Here is a 20534-nt window from a genome sequence, read left to right on the forward strand (position 1 = left end):
TTTCCCCACCAACCATACAACAGCCATATTAGTGTAACTTCTAGTTTTTTGGTAAATGGTAACACCTTACCAAATTTTGAGTACTTCCTGGAAACCAGTTACATGTTTCAGGAACTTTTTATCTCAAACCAATCGGGGAATAATGACAAAATCACCCTTCCTGTCTCAAAGAGTAAAACATTTCTTATGCTTGACTAAAGATTTCTGAATCTTTCCTTATAAAACGTGTAATATATGCTGGGATATAGAAAGCAAACTTGTGACTGAAGCATTACAGTATTTTTCAAGTTACTCAACTAGAGTGTAACACTGAGAACTGTGAGTGAGAGAGAAACGGGTTGCTAAAAAACAAGGGAAAACTTAAGTACTCTTCTCAAAATGTCAACATGTTTTGCAGTACAAAATGTAAAAAGGACATACACCATAATGAAAATGAATCCCAAACAAACTACATTTATAAAGTTAATTGAATGTCCTCCCCTCGGCCATTATAAGCATATCTTGAGGTGTGAAAATATTTTTAGCCAAGCCCAAATTTAATTCCACTGACACCTTTTCTATGCCATTTTTACTCTAGAACCAAAAGCACTCAAGAAAATCATCTTTTACTACCTTAGACAATGGTACAATCTAACCAATATCTGGAATTTACCAGTTTGCGGCATTCTACAGAATGTCTAAGTGATCCAACAGTACTAACTGACACCTGCAACTCAGACAACCTGTCAGTTCTACACTAATTCTGCAACATGAATAAAACACACAAAGTTCTGTGGAATGGTTAGGGATTACAGATCAGACAATTAGTTGAAAATCTTCTCAAACACATAGAACTTTCATGTAACATCTTTACATTCAAATGTGGATGTTGGAGTTAGGAACATCAACCTTTTAATTTGAAGACTCACATGAAAATGTCTATTCTTTAACACTTGCTTTCAAAGACACCTTTTTAAGCATAAGCAAGAAATAAAACTAGGTACTTTGTGAGTTATATCGTCCTTTTATATACAGTGAATAAAAATTTAATAAATATTAAAGAATATTGCCTAGTAAGAGAAAACAATAGAATTCAGCACATCCGAAAGATAATATACAATCCATCTACACTTAAAGAGAAAGGCCATCAAACACGAAACAGTATCCAAATTCTTAGAAAGTTAAAAACAGAAGTTACAGATCATAAATATTAGCCTGGCCCAGTAACAGTCTTACAAAGAAACTGACAATAACACCAAAGTACTATCAGGCAGGAATTCTGTATTGCCTGAACTAAATAACAGTATGCTACTAACAGATAAAACCAAAAAGAAGTTCAAGCCATGGACACACACAATACAGGGATATGAAAAGTAACTACTAAAGCCGTGTTTCATACATTGTACCAGAGAAACACTCATATAATAGATTTCAAACAAAGGTAAATTTCCCAACAATGACATTACCAGACCAGAAGAACACAGCTGAAAGAGTTACCACAGGAACAGACAAGAATTTTATAAGGTATGAAAACTTATTGAAGAAAAAGGGATAAAGATATCCCTACAGTGAGATTCAGAGACAAAGTTGCTGTTATTAACCAAAAAGAGGAGAAATATATACTATACACAAATATGTTCATTCACAGTTAATAGAAATCTTCAGTTCAGAAATTCTTTTAACACTCACAAGCATCATAGTAGCAATGAACTGAAAAATATATTAATAAAAACATAGAGAGGAGTATTACACTATTATGATTACACAAGTAGTGAAATACAGGTTACCAGTAAGTTGAAAACAGTTAGAGATGTACCACATCTTTAAAAAGTGTTTTAATTCTTTTATAAAAGTCTAAGAGAAATATTAAACTAGCTTCTGCCATTACAGTATTAACATAATAGGTTGTTAACTTTAAATACAACTTTTTAAAAATTTGTATCTATAGGTATACATCTTTCCATCACCATTCTGAAAAGAAAACTTACTGTACTGCTGTAAAGCTAAACAAAGGATTATCCTCATTCTTTCCACCAAAGGGAATAGATTATAGCATTGTAATTCTGTAAATTTAATACTGATCCACCAGGGAGCCTGACAAAAACAAAGGGGGGGGGGACACGGTAACTTGATGAAGCTCTGAAATGAAAATTCTTATTGGGCTTAAATTTCTTATGCTGTAAGCACACATGTTCCCATCACTGTTTTATAAAATGTATCTGTTTTCATCAGAAGTAGCATGATGCCACCAGAACTATTCAAAAATCCATAAACTAAAAGTGTAGAAGTGCTCAACTTACAATCCCAAGTTCTTTACGTAATAAAGGTGTAATTTCTTCCTGATTTATCATCATTTGGCCATCTTGCAACAAATATAAATTACTTCCAATATTTTATTCATAATTTTATACAAAATCAACACACACAGAAAAAACTTTTAAATTTCAAACTTGGTACCATAATTTGTGAACATTAACTACAATCAGTATGTTTCATATTGCATAAAAAAACATTAACTATTATAAAGCTTAATGCCTTAGTTGATTTGTATTGAAACGAGGTTTCTAAAATCTATTACTTTTTTGTATTCTTTTCAAAATACAAGGAATTTTATCAATCATACTTCTTACCGGAAATGTTAGTTACAACTCGGTGCTCACACATACTACACAACTTCTAAAGTTGAAACCATCAGCTTGTTTCACACACTGTCCAGGTTCTCAGTTGTTAAACTGAACTAATTATGAGCTAATATGTTGACTACTCTTTAAACTAGTATCCAAAAAAATACAAAGTCACGATACAACTAAGGAGAAACTACACGTATCACAAATAACGACATGTCTGTGAATTCCCAAATATCAAAATCAGCTCATTATTTAACAATGCAATGTTTCATGTTAGCCAAAAAATATCCAAATAAATTAAATAAATTTAAACTATTTCATTTGCACATGCAACTCTTATCTTCATAAAAAATAGACTATAATGTAACAATAACATATCAAACTAAATTATTTCTAATTGTAAACTGCCATTAAAAAAAAAGTTCTGCAAATGTGCAGTGAAAGATTTTGATCTCTCACAGCAACTCACACTGCACCCATGAATTATTTCATTACAAAGAATTGTTTACATAACCAATTGTAGTTAAATTTCCCTAGTGTTAAAAAAACCTGAAAATTCTACTAGATACATTTAAGGTGTTATAACTATTTTGCTGGTGCATTCAGTGAACAGATTAAATAATATCTTTAAGCTATTTATCATGTTGTATCTGTTGGTACACTTATGATATAAAATTGCTGTAAATAAACAGAAATTGAGTTCTCTCAAACTAATAACTACAACTGTGAAAAAATGAAATGTTGGTCTCCTCAAACCAATAACCACAAGTGTTCACATTTTGTATTAGCTAGGTTTCAAATTGCATGTGTGTGTGTGTGTGTGTGTGTGTGCATGCATATCTTTATGAAAAAAAAAAGGTGATGTGTTATCATAAACTTACATGAGCACTAGAACTTGAAATGTGACATTCACAGAACGTTTTATTCCTTCACTGCATATATGTTTCCCACATTTAAATAAAAAAGAACCATAAGTACTAGTGAAAATAAAGTCAAAACACATAAAAACGTCCATGTTCCTTTATTCTACTAAATACAGACATACTTCATCACAAGTTTTAGATGGCAAAGTAGGGTTTAAGGATAAAAAAGTATGTAATTAAAGACACTACTAAAAGACAAAGTTTCTTCCTCTGGAAGAAATCATCAACAGTGTGAAGTAAAATACTGGAATGAAAGCATGCACTTTGGAGAAAAACAAAACCATTTAAAGTAATCTTTATTTGAAACATTTGAGCAAGTAGGCTACTTTGGGGTATTAACCTTAAAATTGTAAGCCACTGCAGTGAAAGATCCCAGAAATGAAATGCGAATATAGTGAGATACACTTCAAAAACAAGTTGGAATGCTCTTACTCATGCAATAGGAATGTTAAATGTTCCTTTCAAAGCAATGGAAATGTTTTGTTGCTAAATGAGGGATAGTAGGTTCTTATCCAAAGCAGTAGGAATTAAGAACATGGTATCTCTGTTCAATTGGGGTGGGGATATAGTTAATTTTTTTTATTCAAGCAGCAGAAAACATCATTAGGTTAAATGAGGATAATATATTCCAGTTTAATAAGTGGCAAACACTAAAACATTCTGGCATTGAAAACTACATCAGATATGGATATGCAAATGTCTGCCAAGGCTAGAAAAATATTTTCCTATACAAGAGGGAAAACAAACTGTGGGGGTGAGGGGAGATTACACAAAAACTATGAATAATCTATGCATTCTGATCCAGACCTTATGACAGGAAGACATCAGTATGATTATAGTAACATTGAAAACTGTGCCAACAAAGTGCCTTGTAAGTTCCCATCAAGTATAGGTGAATCATTTGCCTCGTGTGGAAAAAACAGCCTTCACCTTTTCACCTCTTCTTAAATCTAAACAGTACAGAAAGGAACATATTTTCCATTTTGGATTTCCCATAACATTTTTTTGTCTTCGACTAAATCAAATGTTAGAAAAAAACAAAAAGTCAGTAAACTGAAAAAAAAACCATGTTTCACAAAGAAAAGTTGCAACATCACAGAAGAGGCAATATAAAGAAATTCACTCAGATTTCAATTATGTGTGATTTTATGGCTTGTATCACTGTTCCTATTCAGGAAAATGTTATACACAACAAGTGGTGCCCTTTCGTGTAACAACACATAAATGAAACAAGATCCTGATCTCTGTGTTCTTCCTTTCATTAAAAGTAGATATACAGGTCTAGGATCACATTAAATTCCTGACAAAACAAATAATAAGGAGAAATATACATTTTTGCCTCAATATTTAATGAAACAAATGCAGAAAACATTGTTCAAGGCATTGCTATAATTTTAAGATCTGCTTATACTGTATCAGAAGAAGCCGTGTCAAGATAAAAATTAGACCACGTGAGGAATCTTTAACATAGAAAGGCCAAGGTTCTATATGTAACCTGTGGACAGTTGTTTCAACAGTAATATGACTTGTTCCAATATTGCTGTTACTTTATACACTATGTACTAAAAATAGGCCAGATATGTATACCCAAAGTTTAAAAATTTATCATCAAATTTAGCAATATTAACTAGAAACTTCAGACCAGGCAAAAACATTATTAACATGACTGCACAATTTTGACTTTTATCTGTACTTTTCACTAAATGTCTCGATGATTTGCCTACATGAAGAAACACAGTTCTACAAAACAAGCATTTTTCAGTGAGAAACCTTTAAAGGATTACATTATTTGACATCACTTTAAAATTAAATAGAAATTATTGCTCACATGAACAGAAAAAAATCTTTTAATGATTATTCTTAAAAGACAAAGTTGAAGAATTAATTAAAGTTAAGACTTTATTAAACTAACACTACTGAGATATCTTAACACTGTCTATAGTACTCAATCCCAAATCAACAGAAAGACTGATGACAGAGTAGGTACATTATTAAACTAATATGGACATTCATAGTACCCATCCATAACAACAGAAGAATGTGTGACTAGGTTATTTTCACATAATACCATGAAGGCTAATTATGTAACAATCTAAATGCTTACGGCATTGTAACAGTGTGAAAAAAATTATAAATGTCCTTTAACATTTTTTTCCCAAGTGTAACATGATCAGTATTATAGACACACTTTCACACAAAGAAGAAGAATAACTGGTTGCTGAATAGAACATTTTGCAGATTTCGATTAAATTTAAACACACTAGCTTGGACCTTCAGGATATCCTTCGCAATGTTTCTGTGTTTTAATATTTAGAAAACAAAAACTTTTTTCCTTACAAACAAACTGACACTTACTACTGAAACATCACACTGCCATATTTTGTTTCAGATGAGACTTGGAACTAATACAATGTTTCTAAAGCTGCCACCATACTATTACTTAATTTTATTATTCTGGTAAGCTTTTCATTTGAGTCCAAAAATACAACTTTTGTGAAATCACATAGGAGCTTTCCAAATTTAAAACGTTATTGGAATGTTTGTGTGAACATCTATAATTTATCTTATCTCTCTTTAAATAAGTCTACAAGAAAAAACAAAATAAATTAAATTACTGTACAAATCTGAAAATTTTAAGTTTCTTTCTAAGTTTTTTTTTTCACAGTGCTCAAAATTTGTAACTCTGGTGACACAAGTGAAAGAAGAAAAACAATCTTGTCTGTCATCTTAGAAATTTTTTCTGTTATAAAAGGTTATGTAAACCATACCCTGCACACTTTTTAAAGATATGTGTATGAAAGTTGGAGATAAAACCAGTATATTTAATATCAACACATATGGTTGTTGCCCATACATAGAATAAACGAAACTTGGGAATTGCATTAAAAATCAATAAAAATATATACCAGTTTCACTAAATGAAATTATTCTCTCTTTATTGTTGAAATTAAAAGCATGAACATCTGACAAAACGGAAATCCAAACTCAAGCAAGAAGAACCCTGAAACCATGTGGTTCCATTAGAATGATTGTAAAGTAAAACTAGATTGTAAAAATCATGGAGATCCAAATATTATTAAACTCAAACAATATACACATACACATGTGTGTGTGTGTTGTTTTTTTCATAGAGAGTTAGTAACAAGTATCATATATTAAACCTTTCAACTGGTAATCGATAGTAAAGTTGAAAAATAAGTGTTAATAAATAAAGGTGATAATGAAATTTAAGTCTTAATAGTTAAAGTTTGCAGGGCATTAAGATGTAACAGCACCAAGAGTTAACACAGTTTTAAAATACAATCATTGGCTTTCCTCCAATAAAGATGGAAAAAAAAAAGTTTAGAATCAAATTTGTTCCAGTTATCTGAAACCAAATAGAATAAAGCTAATAGTAAGAAGAGAAGAGAATCTATTTGTACAAGTAATACATTTATAGCTGTGAGGTGTATCTATACAGTAAGTATGTCGTCATGGCTATGGACATAAGAAGGGCTGGAATCTTCGGTTGGTGACATTAGTTTACACACCTACAGCGGACCAGCACTGTATTCTAGGACCAGGTAACAAAATTATTAATAACAAGGTGTGATCTGCACCAAAACCCATTCTGGGCTGGCCAACACAAACTAACAAAAAAACAACCAAACAACACACGTGACTAAAACGATCAGACTCAGGAAAAGAAAAAATTGAGAGCTCTGTTTACATCATAATCAGCTGCTAGAGAAATGCGGACTAATTGTTCTTGAGGTACAGATTCGCCCACAATGTCACGTAACTGGGCAACACAAGCCTCTAACTGGGCAGAGTCGTGAGTCAAAGGGAGTTCTTCAACCGAACTTGAATCGGAAGTTGCTTCTCTCTACACAAAGAAAGAAAATTAAAACAGCTTTTATGATCATGCACAACTTACATCTTTTCTAAATTATAACCTAAGAACATAGAGATGGCTAAGAGTATGAAAATTATTTGAAAATAAAATTTATCCTAATACATTTGCTGTCACCAGTAGTAATAATTCTTACTCTAGAATCAACCACATTTTTCTTTTTGTACTTAAAACCAGGTATCTAATATTTAAATGGATAACTATACTACGTTTACTTAGCTTATTGAAGCCACTTGTAATGTGTCTCACTGGTGTGTCATGCTGTCCATAACTAAGTCAATTGTGACCCATCAGTGGGGTACATGACAGCAAACGTGTTAAGGTAATCATATCCGTTACTATTAACTGACCCACTGGTGGAAGAAAGATGGCAAACATGTTAAGATAAGCATGTACTTTATTATTAACTGACAATCACATAGCAGCAAATGTGTTAAAATAGACACATACTTTATTATTAATTTACCTACCAATACATTACATTAAGGTGTCTCTAATACACTTCCATAAAGTTTCTTTGGAAGGAACTTCTGATATGTCAAGTTTTGATCTATCAAATCCCAGATGTGCTCAATTAGGTTAAGACTGGGGCTCTTTGGAGAACATGATATCATTTGAATGACTCCAGCAGATATTAATTAATTATTATATTTTGCTCTTAATTTTTAGAACATTCTTGTTTTAATGATTTCAACACACTTCTTTTTTTGTTTATTTAACCTCATTCAACTATGTACATTTACTCGTTTTCCCCTTTCTTATGCAATATTAACTAAATACAAGTATGCAAGCAGGCCAGTACAACACAACCATAACTTGTTTCTTAAAGTACCACAGAAACACATTTCTAACCTCTTTTCCAGAAATATTGATGGCTGAAGTAAGTTCCTCAATATCAAGAAGACTAGAGGACATAGAACTGGGGCTTTCCGCACCTAAGTACTGAGGACATGATAGCTCATCACTTCGCTGGGAATTCCTAGAATTCAAATTGTAACAGTATTAATAATAACTTAGAAAATAGCATACTACTAAACATATCTTAATAGATTTTATCTGGAATATGCATGCATTAAGCAGGTAAGTATTAGCCAAGTTCAAAATCATAATAAAAAGAAAATAGCTTGAAAATGCCAAGACTTTTTTTTTGTTATATAGTTAATTTGGTTAAGAAATGTCACCCCATAATTACTAAATGGTATGGACCCCATCAGTTTTTTTAAACAATTTTTTTAAATTACTCATGTTTCAAACTGTTTGTGGGTCCATGAATTTGTTGGGGCCTTTATGTATTTTGTACACAGAAAATGTATGACTTGAATAACCTTTTTCAGTTAAATATGTTTGAATGTTCCAGCAACCAACATTATAAAATTAATTAATAAAATGTTAAATTTTTAAGAACCACCAGCAGCAAATGATACATGAACAAGTTGGTAGCTTTAGGGTTAAAAAATGCTTTATATGAATGATTAATAGCTTGTTTACTGAAAAATATTACAAACAATAAATATTTATCTATGCATGTATTTGCTACATTTAATTATTTACCTGTAAATTTCTCATTTATTTTTTACAGTTCAATGCTATAACCACAGTTGCATCAATTAAAGCTAGTGATATGCATCATTTCAACAGCTGGTTAATCCACCATTATTTGACAGACAACCACTATTGAAGAAGGTTATTACATTTTAATAACAGCAGCATTATGAGGCTTATTATAGGTGACAAAGTGATGCAAGAGTGTACTCTTTATGGTTTACAAATTAGGTATTTCACTTAAACCAGTGTTACAAATTTGTCAGAGGTGTTGCTTTCCAAAATACATCTAAAACCTGTAGTGTAGGGTTACAAGGAAGCCCTAATAGTGAAACAATATTGACCCTCCTGTTGGTTTCAGCTTCAACAGGACTAACAACACAGATTAACTAGGTGGCATGGAAGTGAAAATGTAGCCTACTTGTTCATTTAGTAAGATACATAATTGTTGTTTAAATAAAATTAGAATTATAAAATGTCCTGGCAAAACCAGGAGAGTTCTGTTGTTTGGCAGTTTGTCCCAGCACCCTGCTCATTGTTGTAATATGTACTCTCCTGCCACTAAAGTCTGATGAAAGGTTCAGCTGTGCCTGGTAAAAAACCAGGTTTGATTGTGGAGACAGTACGATAGTGATCATTATCAAAACCCTTTACAGAGTCAAGTAGCCTATTTGAAGTTATATTAGATAAAGAATAATTAAAAATTTCTTGGATGTATGATTTGAATATTTTGTCTCATTTGTTTTGTGTCTATTACCAAAAAATGTAGTTGAAATTATTTCACAAACAACGTCAACATTAATATATTTAGAAATATTGTGGAACAGTAAATGGATTAAGTTATTTCAAACCTGTAAGGACTATTTTGAAATTAGGGGCAAGGGCTGGGCTGTCACAGTTTTTTGGTTTGGAATGCTGGTCATTCTAAATACATTTAATATCAGCTAACAGTGAGCACTCATTATGTAAATTATGGTGTAGTGAGAAGGACTGGTGTACTTCTAATTGCCAAATTTATAAACAATAGTAGTGTTTAATAGTACACACTCAACAGATTTTTAAATTACAATAAAACATTTACATAATAGTCCACTAAAGTAAAATAAAAACCTGATATTGCTGGACATCTCGTACACTCAATGTTTCAACGCATTACTTTGTCACCATCAGGAATTTAATATTTTACAAATCCTAAGACCTTACTTAAACATGATAAAATCAAAGCCAAATTTAAATACTGATTTAACTAAAAGAAGTTCATGACATCTATTGGGTATAAAAATGTTTTTTACCGAAGTTCAACCCAAGTTATCATTTCTTCTACTTCAGACTGTAAATCTTCAGGAAGATCATAAAAAACATCACTTTTGATGATGTCTTTATTCAGGGCAATATATTCCAAGGCTGCATTCTGTAAAAAAAACAATTGTTTTTCTCTCATAATACTATTACTACATACAGTATCACTACCGGTAACATATGCAATTATTAAAATGAGTGTCAGTTATGTAGTTTTGTGATCAATCCCATATTTGATCATTATGGATACAGATATGAAACTACTAGTAAACAAATACAATGTATACACACAACCAATAAATATTCAACAGTACACCTAAATGTTAAGATAGAATTACTGGTGAATACAATACCACATTAGACTTAAAAGTACCTTGAAAGCAAGCATGAAAAACCAGAAAAGGGAAACAACAGTAAAGTAAGTCAAACAAAAATAACCTAAAAAAAGGGGATACATGTGAAAGAAATACATAAAATATTGAAATATTAATAAGTAAAAAATAAGATAAATGTCCTTCTTGGCTTTCTTTTGAAAACAAGTAAAATACAGAGTAAGAGAGTGTTGTTAAATACTTAAAAAATAAGTAACTCGAGTGTGGGATTACCAAATAATATGAGAAGGAACACTAACATTACACTGTAATCCTTCCACTTACATTGGAGCATCTATTAATTTAACTTACAAAGTAGTAACACAAAAATTCAGCAAATGTCTTCACAGCATGGTCACCAACTGATATTAACAAGTTTTGTCTCTTGTGGTGTTAAATATCAGTTGAATGTTCTTTATATCTCATTTGTAGGATGTCTAATATTATCTGTATAAAATTCTCCAAAAAAGTAACAAGTCGTGTGCGTGTGAAATTAAAGATCTTACATATTGTTGAACCAATGGCTGATTGCTATGTTTTGTTAGCACTTACAATGTAAAAACAATAACTAGTGTGGATGAGAAATTAAAAATAGCAAAGTCACAAGTGAAGAATGCTCACTCTTTATAATTTAACATGACATTGAAAAAACAAATGCAGAAATAAGAAACAAATCTATCATTCAGGCTTGAAGAGGAAAGATGTCTTATCACTGGATTCACTGGATTGTGTAGCTTGAACTTAGTATGCAAAATGTTAGAGCAGTTTTTTATTAGCTCGTGTATGATTCAACATGGCTCATGTAGCACCACATTGACAGTGACCTAAGAGTGACGAACAATACTAAAATTATGACCTAAGGATGTTAAACACTGGTAAAGACTGATACATGATGGAATATGTAAAGAAAGGTTGTTATAGACATAAAAACTGGTGCAAATGAAATCGTTAAATACAAGTCACAAACCATTACAGTTAATATCTTTCTGGGTCATTTACTAACTTTTAACTGTCCCTTAAAGAAGTGAACCATAGCTGCAAAAATCCTAACTACATTTAAGATATTAAATTATAGGAAAACAGAAGATGATAAGGGGTGTGCAATGTCATTAGAAATAGCAATCAGCAGTCGTGATTCAAGGTTATAGATTACATCATCACCTAGGTCTTCTAAAAAGCCTCCAACAGTTTAACAGTTGGAAAGTGAATTATTTTAACAACACAGAAAACCTTACCCTCAGTTTCTTAGCATTAAATTGGTCTCCTATACTAAGAAGGAATAAAGCTGAATCTTCATCAATGTGAGCCTTGAGTGCTTCTTCAGACAACTGCTTCAAAGGATCCATCTGAAGTTAAGAAATCATAATTTAATGTAATTCACCCAATTTATGGTACATTTATGGCTTTAAAACCCATACATTTGTATAATGTTTTTGTATCTAAAGTTTCAGGAGATAATATTAGAAGAAAATTTATAAACAAAATCAATATAAATGTTAAGAAGATATAAGAATGGCCAGATATGATGGCAAGTTGGAAGCCATGAGAAGGTAAGACTAAGCCTTCCAAAGAATGTTTAACTAAAAAAAAAAAACAATACAAGATAAACTAAGAAACCAGTTCAGAAACCCATGCAGATGCTAAAGTATCCATAAAGAGATACAAATCCACTTCTAACATTATTGGAACAACACATAGCATTATTATTGTTCAATCATTACAAAGTCTCTCAAAGCAGACAATGCAGTTTGTCACCAACTCCATAACATTTCTGAAGTACCATTCCAACCCACAAAGAAGGTTACAGTTCTGAATATTAAAAAAAATAGTGTAACACTTCTTTGTCATCTTACAAAATCAACATAAACTTTAACTTCTGAAAAAGAACACAGATGTGACCATTCATGAAAATGTGTGACACTTCTGTGTCATCTTACAAAATCAAAACAACCTTTAATACAACTTAAGAAAAAGAACAGAGATGAGACCATCCAAGAAAAAGTAACACTTCCTTGTTGTCTTACAAAATCAACATAAAGTTAAGGAAAGCTCATTAAAAGTACTTTAGAAAAATAAAAATACAACATTTCACTGTAATCATAATAATTTAACACACACACTCTTAAATAGAGTAAGAATAAAGAAATCAGACAGTATGTGAAGAAGCTCTCTCTTTACCTCATATCTATCACTTAATTGCATGAGGTCAGCCAGTTGTTCTGTAGACAGTTGGCTAGTTTCTAGATATCCACCATACAAGTACTCCAGAAATATCCTGAATAATGTGGGGTTGCTGTCATGGACGACAATTTTTCTACAGGAAAGAAGAAAAGAAATGCAGGCTCAATAAATACAATAGTTCAAACTTATAATATTAAACCCAATAAGTATTACTATGGAACACCCTTCATTATTTTTTCTGTTGTCAGTGGTATAAAAAATTTATTATTCAGTATATAAATTCTACCAAATAATCATCTGCAAAACTCTTAAAAACAACAACAAAATTTGCATCACTATAAGTTATATAAAAGTAGCTCATATAGACAGCTATTTTATTATTATATGTTTACAAATAATGAAAAAATCAGTAAATGGAACAAACTGATAAAAGTCTGATATCACAGAAACTAGTTTTAACACTTGTGTGTCTTTCTTCAGTCTCACATCGTCTTCTGCCTTTTCACTAATTGCCATACAAGATGTTTTATTTTTGCATGTGTACAGTTTCTGTAGCTACATATAACTACTACTAAACTAAACCCATAAACTGTTTCACTAACTTGTCTATTGATTCCCTCATCCCACTGAGAAGAGCTCGACGGAACCAATCACACTGTGCAGCGATGATTACACAATGGGCTTTAATTTCATGGCATTCAACTTCTTGTTCAACGGTAGACTGGTCAACTGGGTGACCTTCTGTATAGTCAATCACTGTGTCTGTTGAATCTGCACATTTATGGACAAAAAATACTACCAGAAACCACCAATAAATAATATCCAGTGCAACCTGATATTTTAATCAGAATTTTATGTCTGTGTAAAATTAATGTTACGGCTACTTCGTGAGTATAAAAGACACACCTTCAGATACGTAATTTAGGCTTGATGCAAGTCACAAACTGTTTATATTGATTCTTGCATAATAAAATATAATTAAAGTAACAATCAAAATAATCAGTTCACCTTTACTGTGAAATAATAATAAAGATACATTAAAAGAGAAATCAAATGCAAATTGATAAAGAATTAGTTATTTCAGATATGAGGAAAACTGTATTTGGGCTGTACTCTATAGCCATTTCATACACTAAAGGAAAGGCAGCTAGTCAAAAGTATCTGCTGCTAACAGTTGGGCTATTCTAATTAACTAATAGCATCTAACTGTGACTCGTATCACAGTCATTCTAAAATCATCAACAAAATTTTATGGTAAAATATTCCTAAACAGTAGACCCTTAGATCATTAGTAGAGAATTAAAAAGTGTTAAAAAGATATATTTAAATGATGAAAGTTTAATTAAGCCTAAAGGTCTAACTCTTATGCCTAAATAATCTTAACAGCACTTAGAAAATAATTTTAGATCTAAAACAAAATTACTCCATGTTTAATATCTATGTACATTTCAAATCCATCAGAGGGTTTTGACTCCCATTATGACAGCTAATTTTGTGAAACAAACTCCAACGGCAGCCAAGAAGCTAACTAATAAGAATGTGGCATTTTATAATTGGAAACAAACAGCAAGTGAATTTCTTTTAAATTGGTAATTTTAACCATAACAACATGCTCATCAATCTCTTGGTTTAATAAATATATCAAAAAACAATAATTATTACAACAATAAAACAAGTTTAGCTTAAAACAGCTTGGAAACTTTATTTAAAACTACAAAATAAGTAGTTCTCAAACCCTCTCTCAATAAGTCACATGGTACATATACTATGAGAAAAGTATCAGTGTTTGTTTCTCACCTTGGACTGTAATTATCTGAAAAGTCATGTCAGTTCCTTGACCACTCTTCAACAGCTGGACAGAGTTTTTGGCTAGTAAACTATCTCTGGACATAGGTGGCCGACACAAAGATTCTACAACAGCTGTCTGAAAGTAGACCTAGTCTTAAACCAAAACCTGTTAACCCAAAGTCCCCAAATTAGAAGTAAAACTTTTAAAATATAAAACAAAATAGGACAAATATTAAGATTATTAATAGCTAAAAAACAATCCAGAACTCAAAATACTTTGCAAGTAGGCTGTTTGAAAATCCATAATAAAAACAACATCAGTAACTGAATGGCTGAAGAGATGATCCTATTGGCTAACCTACAAGGCAGATCAATATTAGACAGTAGCAGTAATTGTTGTTGAATGGTGGATGGCTAGATGATTCAACTGACCAATCTACAAAATACAGTATATTTCAAGTGTATAATGTAAAGTCAGAATATAATTCTGTAGTGGACAATGAAAGTGACCTATACAGGTCACAATGACTATCTTCACTTTCCACTCAATGAACCCAACAAAAGCCTTCCAGAAGAACAACTACCTTTTCATCCAGTTGCCCATTTTTTCACTGGCCACTGCTACCATTAGCTAGTTTTGAGCTTCAGCAAAAATACCTTTTGTAGCAGTTACATAAAGAATGTCAACGTCGCTTCAAATACACTTTGGCAAAGCTCTTCATACCAATATAACACAATGTTCGAGTTCAAAGATCCTTTCTTTTTCTTTCACTCTTACAATTTAAGTTGGGAATAAATTAAACTGGTATCTGAAGAAACTGATGAATAGGCTAGTAGAGATAATTTAAACAAAAGGAGCTGACAAATCAGCCATCAGAAAGATGGATAACATAAATACTGTCACCATTAACCAGAACAATTTGACAAATCAGCTATCAGAAATATGGATAACATAAATATTGTCACTATAACCAGAACGATTTGACAAATCAGCTATCAGAAAGATGGATAAAATAAATACTGTAATATTAACCAAAACGATTTGACAAATTAGTTATCAGAAAGATGGATAATTAAAATACTGACTTTTTCAACAAAAAGAACTGATGAATGGATATAACAGAAAAAAGGATAGTTAACTGACTTGAAGAAACAGCCTAAAGATTACACATTATAATTACCTAATAGCATTCACACTATCATAAATTCATATTATTTAACATGTTTCCAAAACAAGCCTTACCAAGTTAAAATTATCCAAAACGTTTGTGTTATCACTGTAGTAGGTATATGACAATATAACAGAAATTTGTAATTATTTATAATATTTACAAGATACTACTCACTTGAGGGACAAGAGGAGCAGAATTGTGGATGGAACTCTTCGGTACAAAAGGAGTGTCCGAGTTTGGACCTTGGGTCTGTCCTGAGGCATCCAACAGACCCAGATGGATTAAACTCTTTGTGAACTGTTCGTGGCTAACAAACTTGTTAATCCGGTTTATAATCCTCCGCAGGGTGGCTCGATGGGACACAACCTTGCTGAAGACCCAGGCCTAAAAATATTTCAGTTTGAACTAAAATATTGATTTCATGTAGTGGAATGAGTCAGGTCCTTCACTTTCTATTGTAACAAAACTTGTAACGTACTGGGTTGGAGTGAGACTTCTGCATATTAAAATCAAACCTTTCAATGAAATATTTAATATTTCTGAAGAATAATAACTAAATAAGTTCACTTAATACTGTATCTTGTGTAGTAGCAAAGAGAGTTAATGCTAATAGTGATCTCACATCTAGCTCAAAAGTATCAAATATAGTAACAATTAAACTTTATCTAAGTATTAGAGTTGAGCAAACCATAATAATAAAAGCATTGAGACAACTAACATTTAACTAGTTTTATAAATTGTTGATTAAAACCTTTAAAGACTTTCACTAAAGCATACACATTTAAAATTAATGATAAAGTTAATCCATCAAATAAGTGTATGTGAAATACACTGCAATACCATACAAGCCAAATATAAATAGTGTTATAGCTCTAAGACATTTCCCTTCAAAAAGTATCACTGTCTTTAATGTTTCAACAAATGTTAATCCATGTCAAAGATAGTTTTAAAATCACGTGCACAAGTTAACTAAGAGGAACTGATTTTACTGTATTCACAGAAGTCTCACAACTTTCACTTCTACACCATTCCTTTTCACCTGTTTAGGTTCCTAATTTATTAAGTGAAAAATCTTAATGTTAAGTTGCAAACAACTCACAACTTTAGATGTCCCCAACTTAAATAAATATTTCCATTCTTTCCAAGTCAACTTGTCATCCACAGCAGCTCGAAGCTCTTCGATCCTTAAGAGGAACATTGGAACCTACATAGCAATTAAACAGGATCCTTTAACATCCATCTTTTGTTAATAAATGCAGTAACCTAGATCACAGTTATGCGCAATAACACATGGCTACAAAAGAACAGGCAGCTAGCCTTTCAGATCAAGCTAGAACTTCTCTCTACACTTTCACTAATAATACCATCACCATGAATAATAATAAACTGCAAGTTACAAGTACTCATGTTTTGTTTTGAAAAGTATAATACTAAACAGAATTATAACTTAATGATTCAGAAAACCATCATAAAATAATAATTACTGAAGAGCAGTAATGTCATTTTAGTCTTTATATCTATCATCTGTGATTATAAGTAATGTCGTTTTAGTCTTCATATCTATCATCTGTGATTATAAGCTTCTCTACAGAAAACAAGCTCATTTATTTTCTTATGTAAACAGAAACACAAGTTTCTTAAAGTAAAAATTTTCATCATTCATAACATTAAGAAGCACTGGATATTTACAGTTAAAGGAAACAGAAGATTAAATTCATTGCAAAATAAATTTTAACGTTGTATTTCTTTTAATTGTATATAGATGTTTTACATAAGTGTCATTTTAAATCATTTAAACACTGAATGTTTCTAATATTTTGAAAATTTTCCTTTTTATTATTCTTTTCTGTATGTTAGCAAACAAAATAATGGGTTCTTATTATGTTCCTAGTAAACTGTAAAGAAAAAAGAAAAAAAAGAACTCTTAACACACCTCGTCGATCAGCTGTTCTAAGTTTCTGGCAACAGATCTGGTTTTGTGCATTGTTGTGAGATCAGTGAAACTTTCTCTGAAAGATTCAATACAAATCAAAAGTTACTTTGAGTCTCATGTAAGAAAAAAACAGTATTCTTCTACTAACAGTATGTTATTCCCTAAAAGTACATAAGATGAGAAAAAACTTTCCATTAAGAAGACCATGGGAGAAAACACAAATATGTGTGTAGACCTTACAGTATTTATGGTCCTCTACTGTTTTATGAAGACCTGTGTACTCCCTACTTTATTTATGGTCCATTTCTGTTTTATGAAGACCTGTGTACCCCCTACTTTATTTATGGTATTTATGGTCCACTACTGTTTTATGAAGACCTGTGTACCCCCTACTTTATTTATGGTATTTATGGTCCACTACTGTTTTATGAAGACCTGTGTACCCCCAACTTTATTTATGGTATTTATGGTCCACTACTGTTTTATGAAAACCTGTGTACTCCCTACTTTATTTAAAGTTCTATTTTTATTCTTAATATTACAGTCCTCAAAAAAAGAAATTAAAAGGAACCATCACCAACTTTGTATCCCTTGATGTTGCATAAAAACCCATTACTAGTTTAGGCTGGACAGATATAACATTGTGGTTGGGTTTCATGGGCTGGACCCAGTCCATGGGCCATAGTTCCATAATCTCCAGATTAAGATATCCTCTCTTTTGTTTTAATATTTAACCTCAAAACTAAACTTCACATTTTGTCTTGCACATGTTGGTAGAATAACTTTCTACTCTTTTTCCACATAAAATTTCTCTTTTATCTTCATTCATAAAATACTGTGGCATGAAATAGAGGTATCAGAAACCTAGGCATGAAATAAAGTTGTTTAAATCCTAACTTCTGGCAACACTTAAAGTAGAGACTTCATATGCTATTCCAACTGTACAAGCTAAGCATATAACTTACTTCTTTCTCATAAGATTCATGAAGCCCACGGTAACTTTCTCATGGAAGTTTCGAAGCTTCATTAGTTCTCTCATGTGAAGAGCCTGTGGTAAAGAAAGATACAAGTGAATTTTAAATGTTTCTACATGCAAATATTGTTTTCTTTACAGAAACTACTTAAAGTTATAAGACCTGTTAATAGCAGTTTTACTGGACATCACGTCAAATATGTTTACTTTATAAAAGTTATTATGAAAATGCTTTAATAACATAAGCCTACAATGGCTTTATTGTCTTGAAATTTTTAAGACATACAGTAATTCCTACATACTGAATCTGAAAATATCCATTTTTCTTCATCACATACAAATTTTCCATAAAACATCATTTGTACTTTTACATAAGTGAATCAGTTTCATTGAAATTGGATCACATTTTGTCATGCTTAATACATGGACAACTGCTGGTAATAGAATTCTATAGACCAACCATAACATGAGAGTCTTATTGGTCATTCTAGAACCCACGAGAAATGCACCACTTGTATACAAATGGTTATCAGGCCACATGAAGTGGCTTTTCTGAATAGCACTTTTTGTGTGTCTGCAGTTTGACTTTTTTTTTTTTATATTTACTTGTCAGTATGACAACAAGAGGTTGTGTGAATGACCCAAACATATTCTGCTATATTTGTAGTAATATATTGTCAGTTTGTTAACTAAAAGTTTTTTTTCCTTCCCCATTCTTAAAATACCCTTATCTAATAGTATATAAAAAAAATTCTGAAATCTGTACAGTTGAATTATAGAAAATCAGTGTTAAAACTAAAAAAAAAAAGTTTAAATTCACAGGCCTGTGTTAGTCGTTATTAAAACCAAAAAACTTTTACAAAGTTTAAATTTGCGAGCCTGTGTTATTCGTTATTAAAACCATAAAAGCTTTCACAAAGTTTAAATTTGCAGGCCTGTGTTATTCATTATTAAAACCAAAACAACTTTTACAAAGTTTAAATTTGCAGGCCTGTGATTCTTGTTATTAAAACCAAAACAACTTTTACAAAGTTTAAATTTGCAGGCCAGTGTTATTAATGGAATTCGTGTATTTTTAGATCAATAATTTTCCTTCAAAAACCTTTGTAATTTAATTAAAAATTTGGTGCCTGCTGCTAGTTTTTAAATGTATAGTGATTTAAAAGTTTTTCAAAAACCTCGTACTAGTCAAATATTTCTATTGTATATTATAAATTTTTAATTTCTGTGTGAAATAGATATTGATACTTTACACCAAACTCAGTTTTAACATCATTTCAGAACCAAATTTCAAATACTGTTACTAAATTAAAAATGGTAGTGGGAGCCAAAATTTGGCATGTGTGTGCATTTGTAGATGGCTTTTTTGGTGTCATGTGTTGTATTCAAATATAATTAAAAGTGATGGACTTCTCTTGTTCTAAATTATCATTCCAACATTAAAAAGGTCTGGAAGTTTACAGATATGCCTAATAAAGAGTTTCTTTAGGTTTCTGAAAATACATATGCACTTCTGAATGCCCGTTTTTAGAGTGCACAAAACTGCCAATTTAACCAATGGAATGCTTATATTCTCAAATGTTCTTAAAATATTAAAAATAGTCATGTTTGCACGTATTTGGTTCGTGGGTACATATGAAAGTTTGAAGATTCTAAAAATAAACAAGTGATTCTGGGTGACTTTTTTTTTTTTAATCAAACATGTCTGCTCAAAACTACCATTAAAAATGGATTTCTTATTTTTTAATATATTAATAAAACAGCTGTAAATATCAGTTTTTTTGTATGATTAAATGTGTCTGTACAAGTTCATTAAGGATTCTGAGAAAAGGTGAGTACTCCTGAACAAGTTTG

The 20534-nt window shown here is 31.3% G+C and overlaps 1 protein-coding gene across 4 annotated transcripts in view; it reads right to left on the bottom strand.

Moving 5' to 3' along the window:
* Positions 1 to 3612: 3612 nt before the first annotated feature.
* The window catches only part of LOC143244440 (uncharacterized), a 34373-nt gene continuing 17451 nt past the window's right edge, over positions 3613 to 20534 (bottom strand). The window contains exons 12-22 of one of the 4 annotated variants that reach the window (XM_076489088.1): positions 18673 to 18755; positions 17708 to 17783; positions 16874 to 16978; positions 15949 to 16158; positions 14612 to 14738; positions 13417 to 13555; positions 12812 to 12947; positions 11869 to 11979; positions 10256 to 10374; positions 8274 to 8400; positions 3613 to 7394 (exon numbers count right to left, since the gene is read on the bottom strand). In XM_076489088.1, coding sequence (XP_076345203.1) covers positions 7206 to 7394; positions 8274 to 8400; positions 10256 to 10374; positions 11869 to 11979; positions 12812 to 12947; positions 13417 to 13555; positions 14612 to 14738; positions 15949 to 16158; positions 16874 to 16978; positions 17708 to 17783; positions 18673 to 18755 — 1422 coding nt within the window. In that variant the 3' untranslated portion in view covers positions 3613 to 7205. Of the gene's footprint in view, positions 7395 to 7643; positions 7775 to 8273; positions 8401 to 10255; positions 10375 to 11868; positions 11980 to 12811; positions 12948 to 13416; positions 13610 to 14611; positions 14739 to 15948; positions 16159 to 16873; positions 16979 to 17707; positions 17784 to 18672; positions 18756 to 20534 lie in introns of those variants that run through there. The other 3 variants (XM_076489086.1, XM_076489087.1, XM_076489089.1) reach the window with 3 other exon arrangements.

Source organism: Tachypleus tridentatus, chromosome 2 (genome assembly GCF_004210375.1).
Source record: "Tachypleus tridentatus isolate NWPU-2018 chromosome 2, ASM421037v1, whole genome shotgun sequence".
In the NCBI taxonomy this organism is placed as follows: Eukaryota; Metazoa; Arthropoda; class Merostomata; order Xiphosura; family Limulidae; genus Tachypleus; species Tachypleus tridentatus.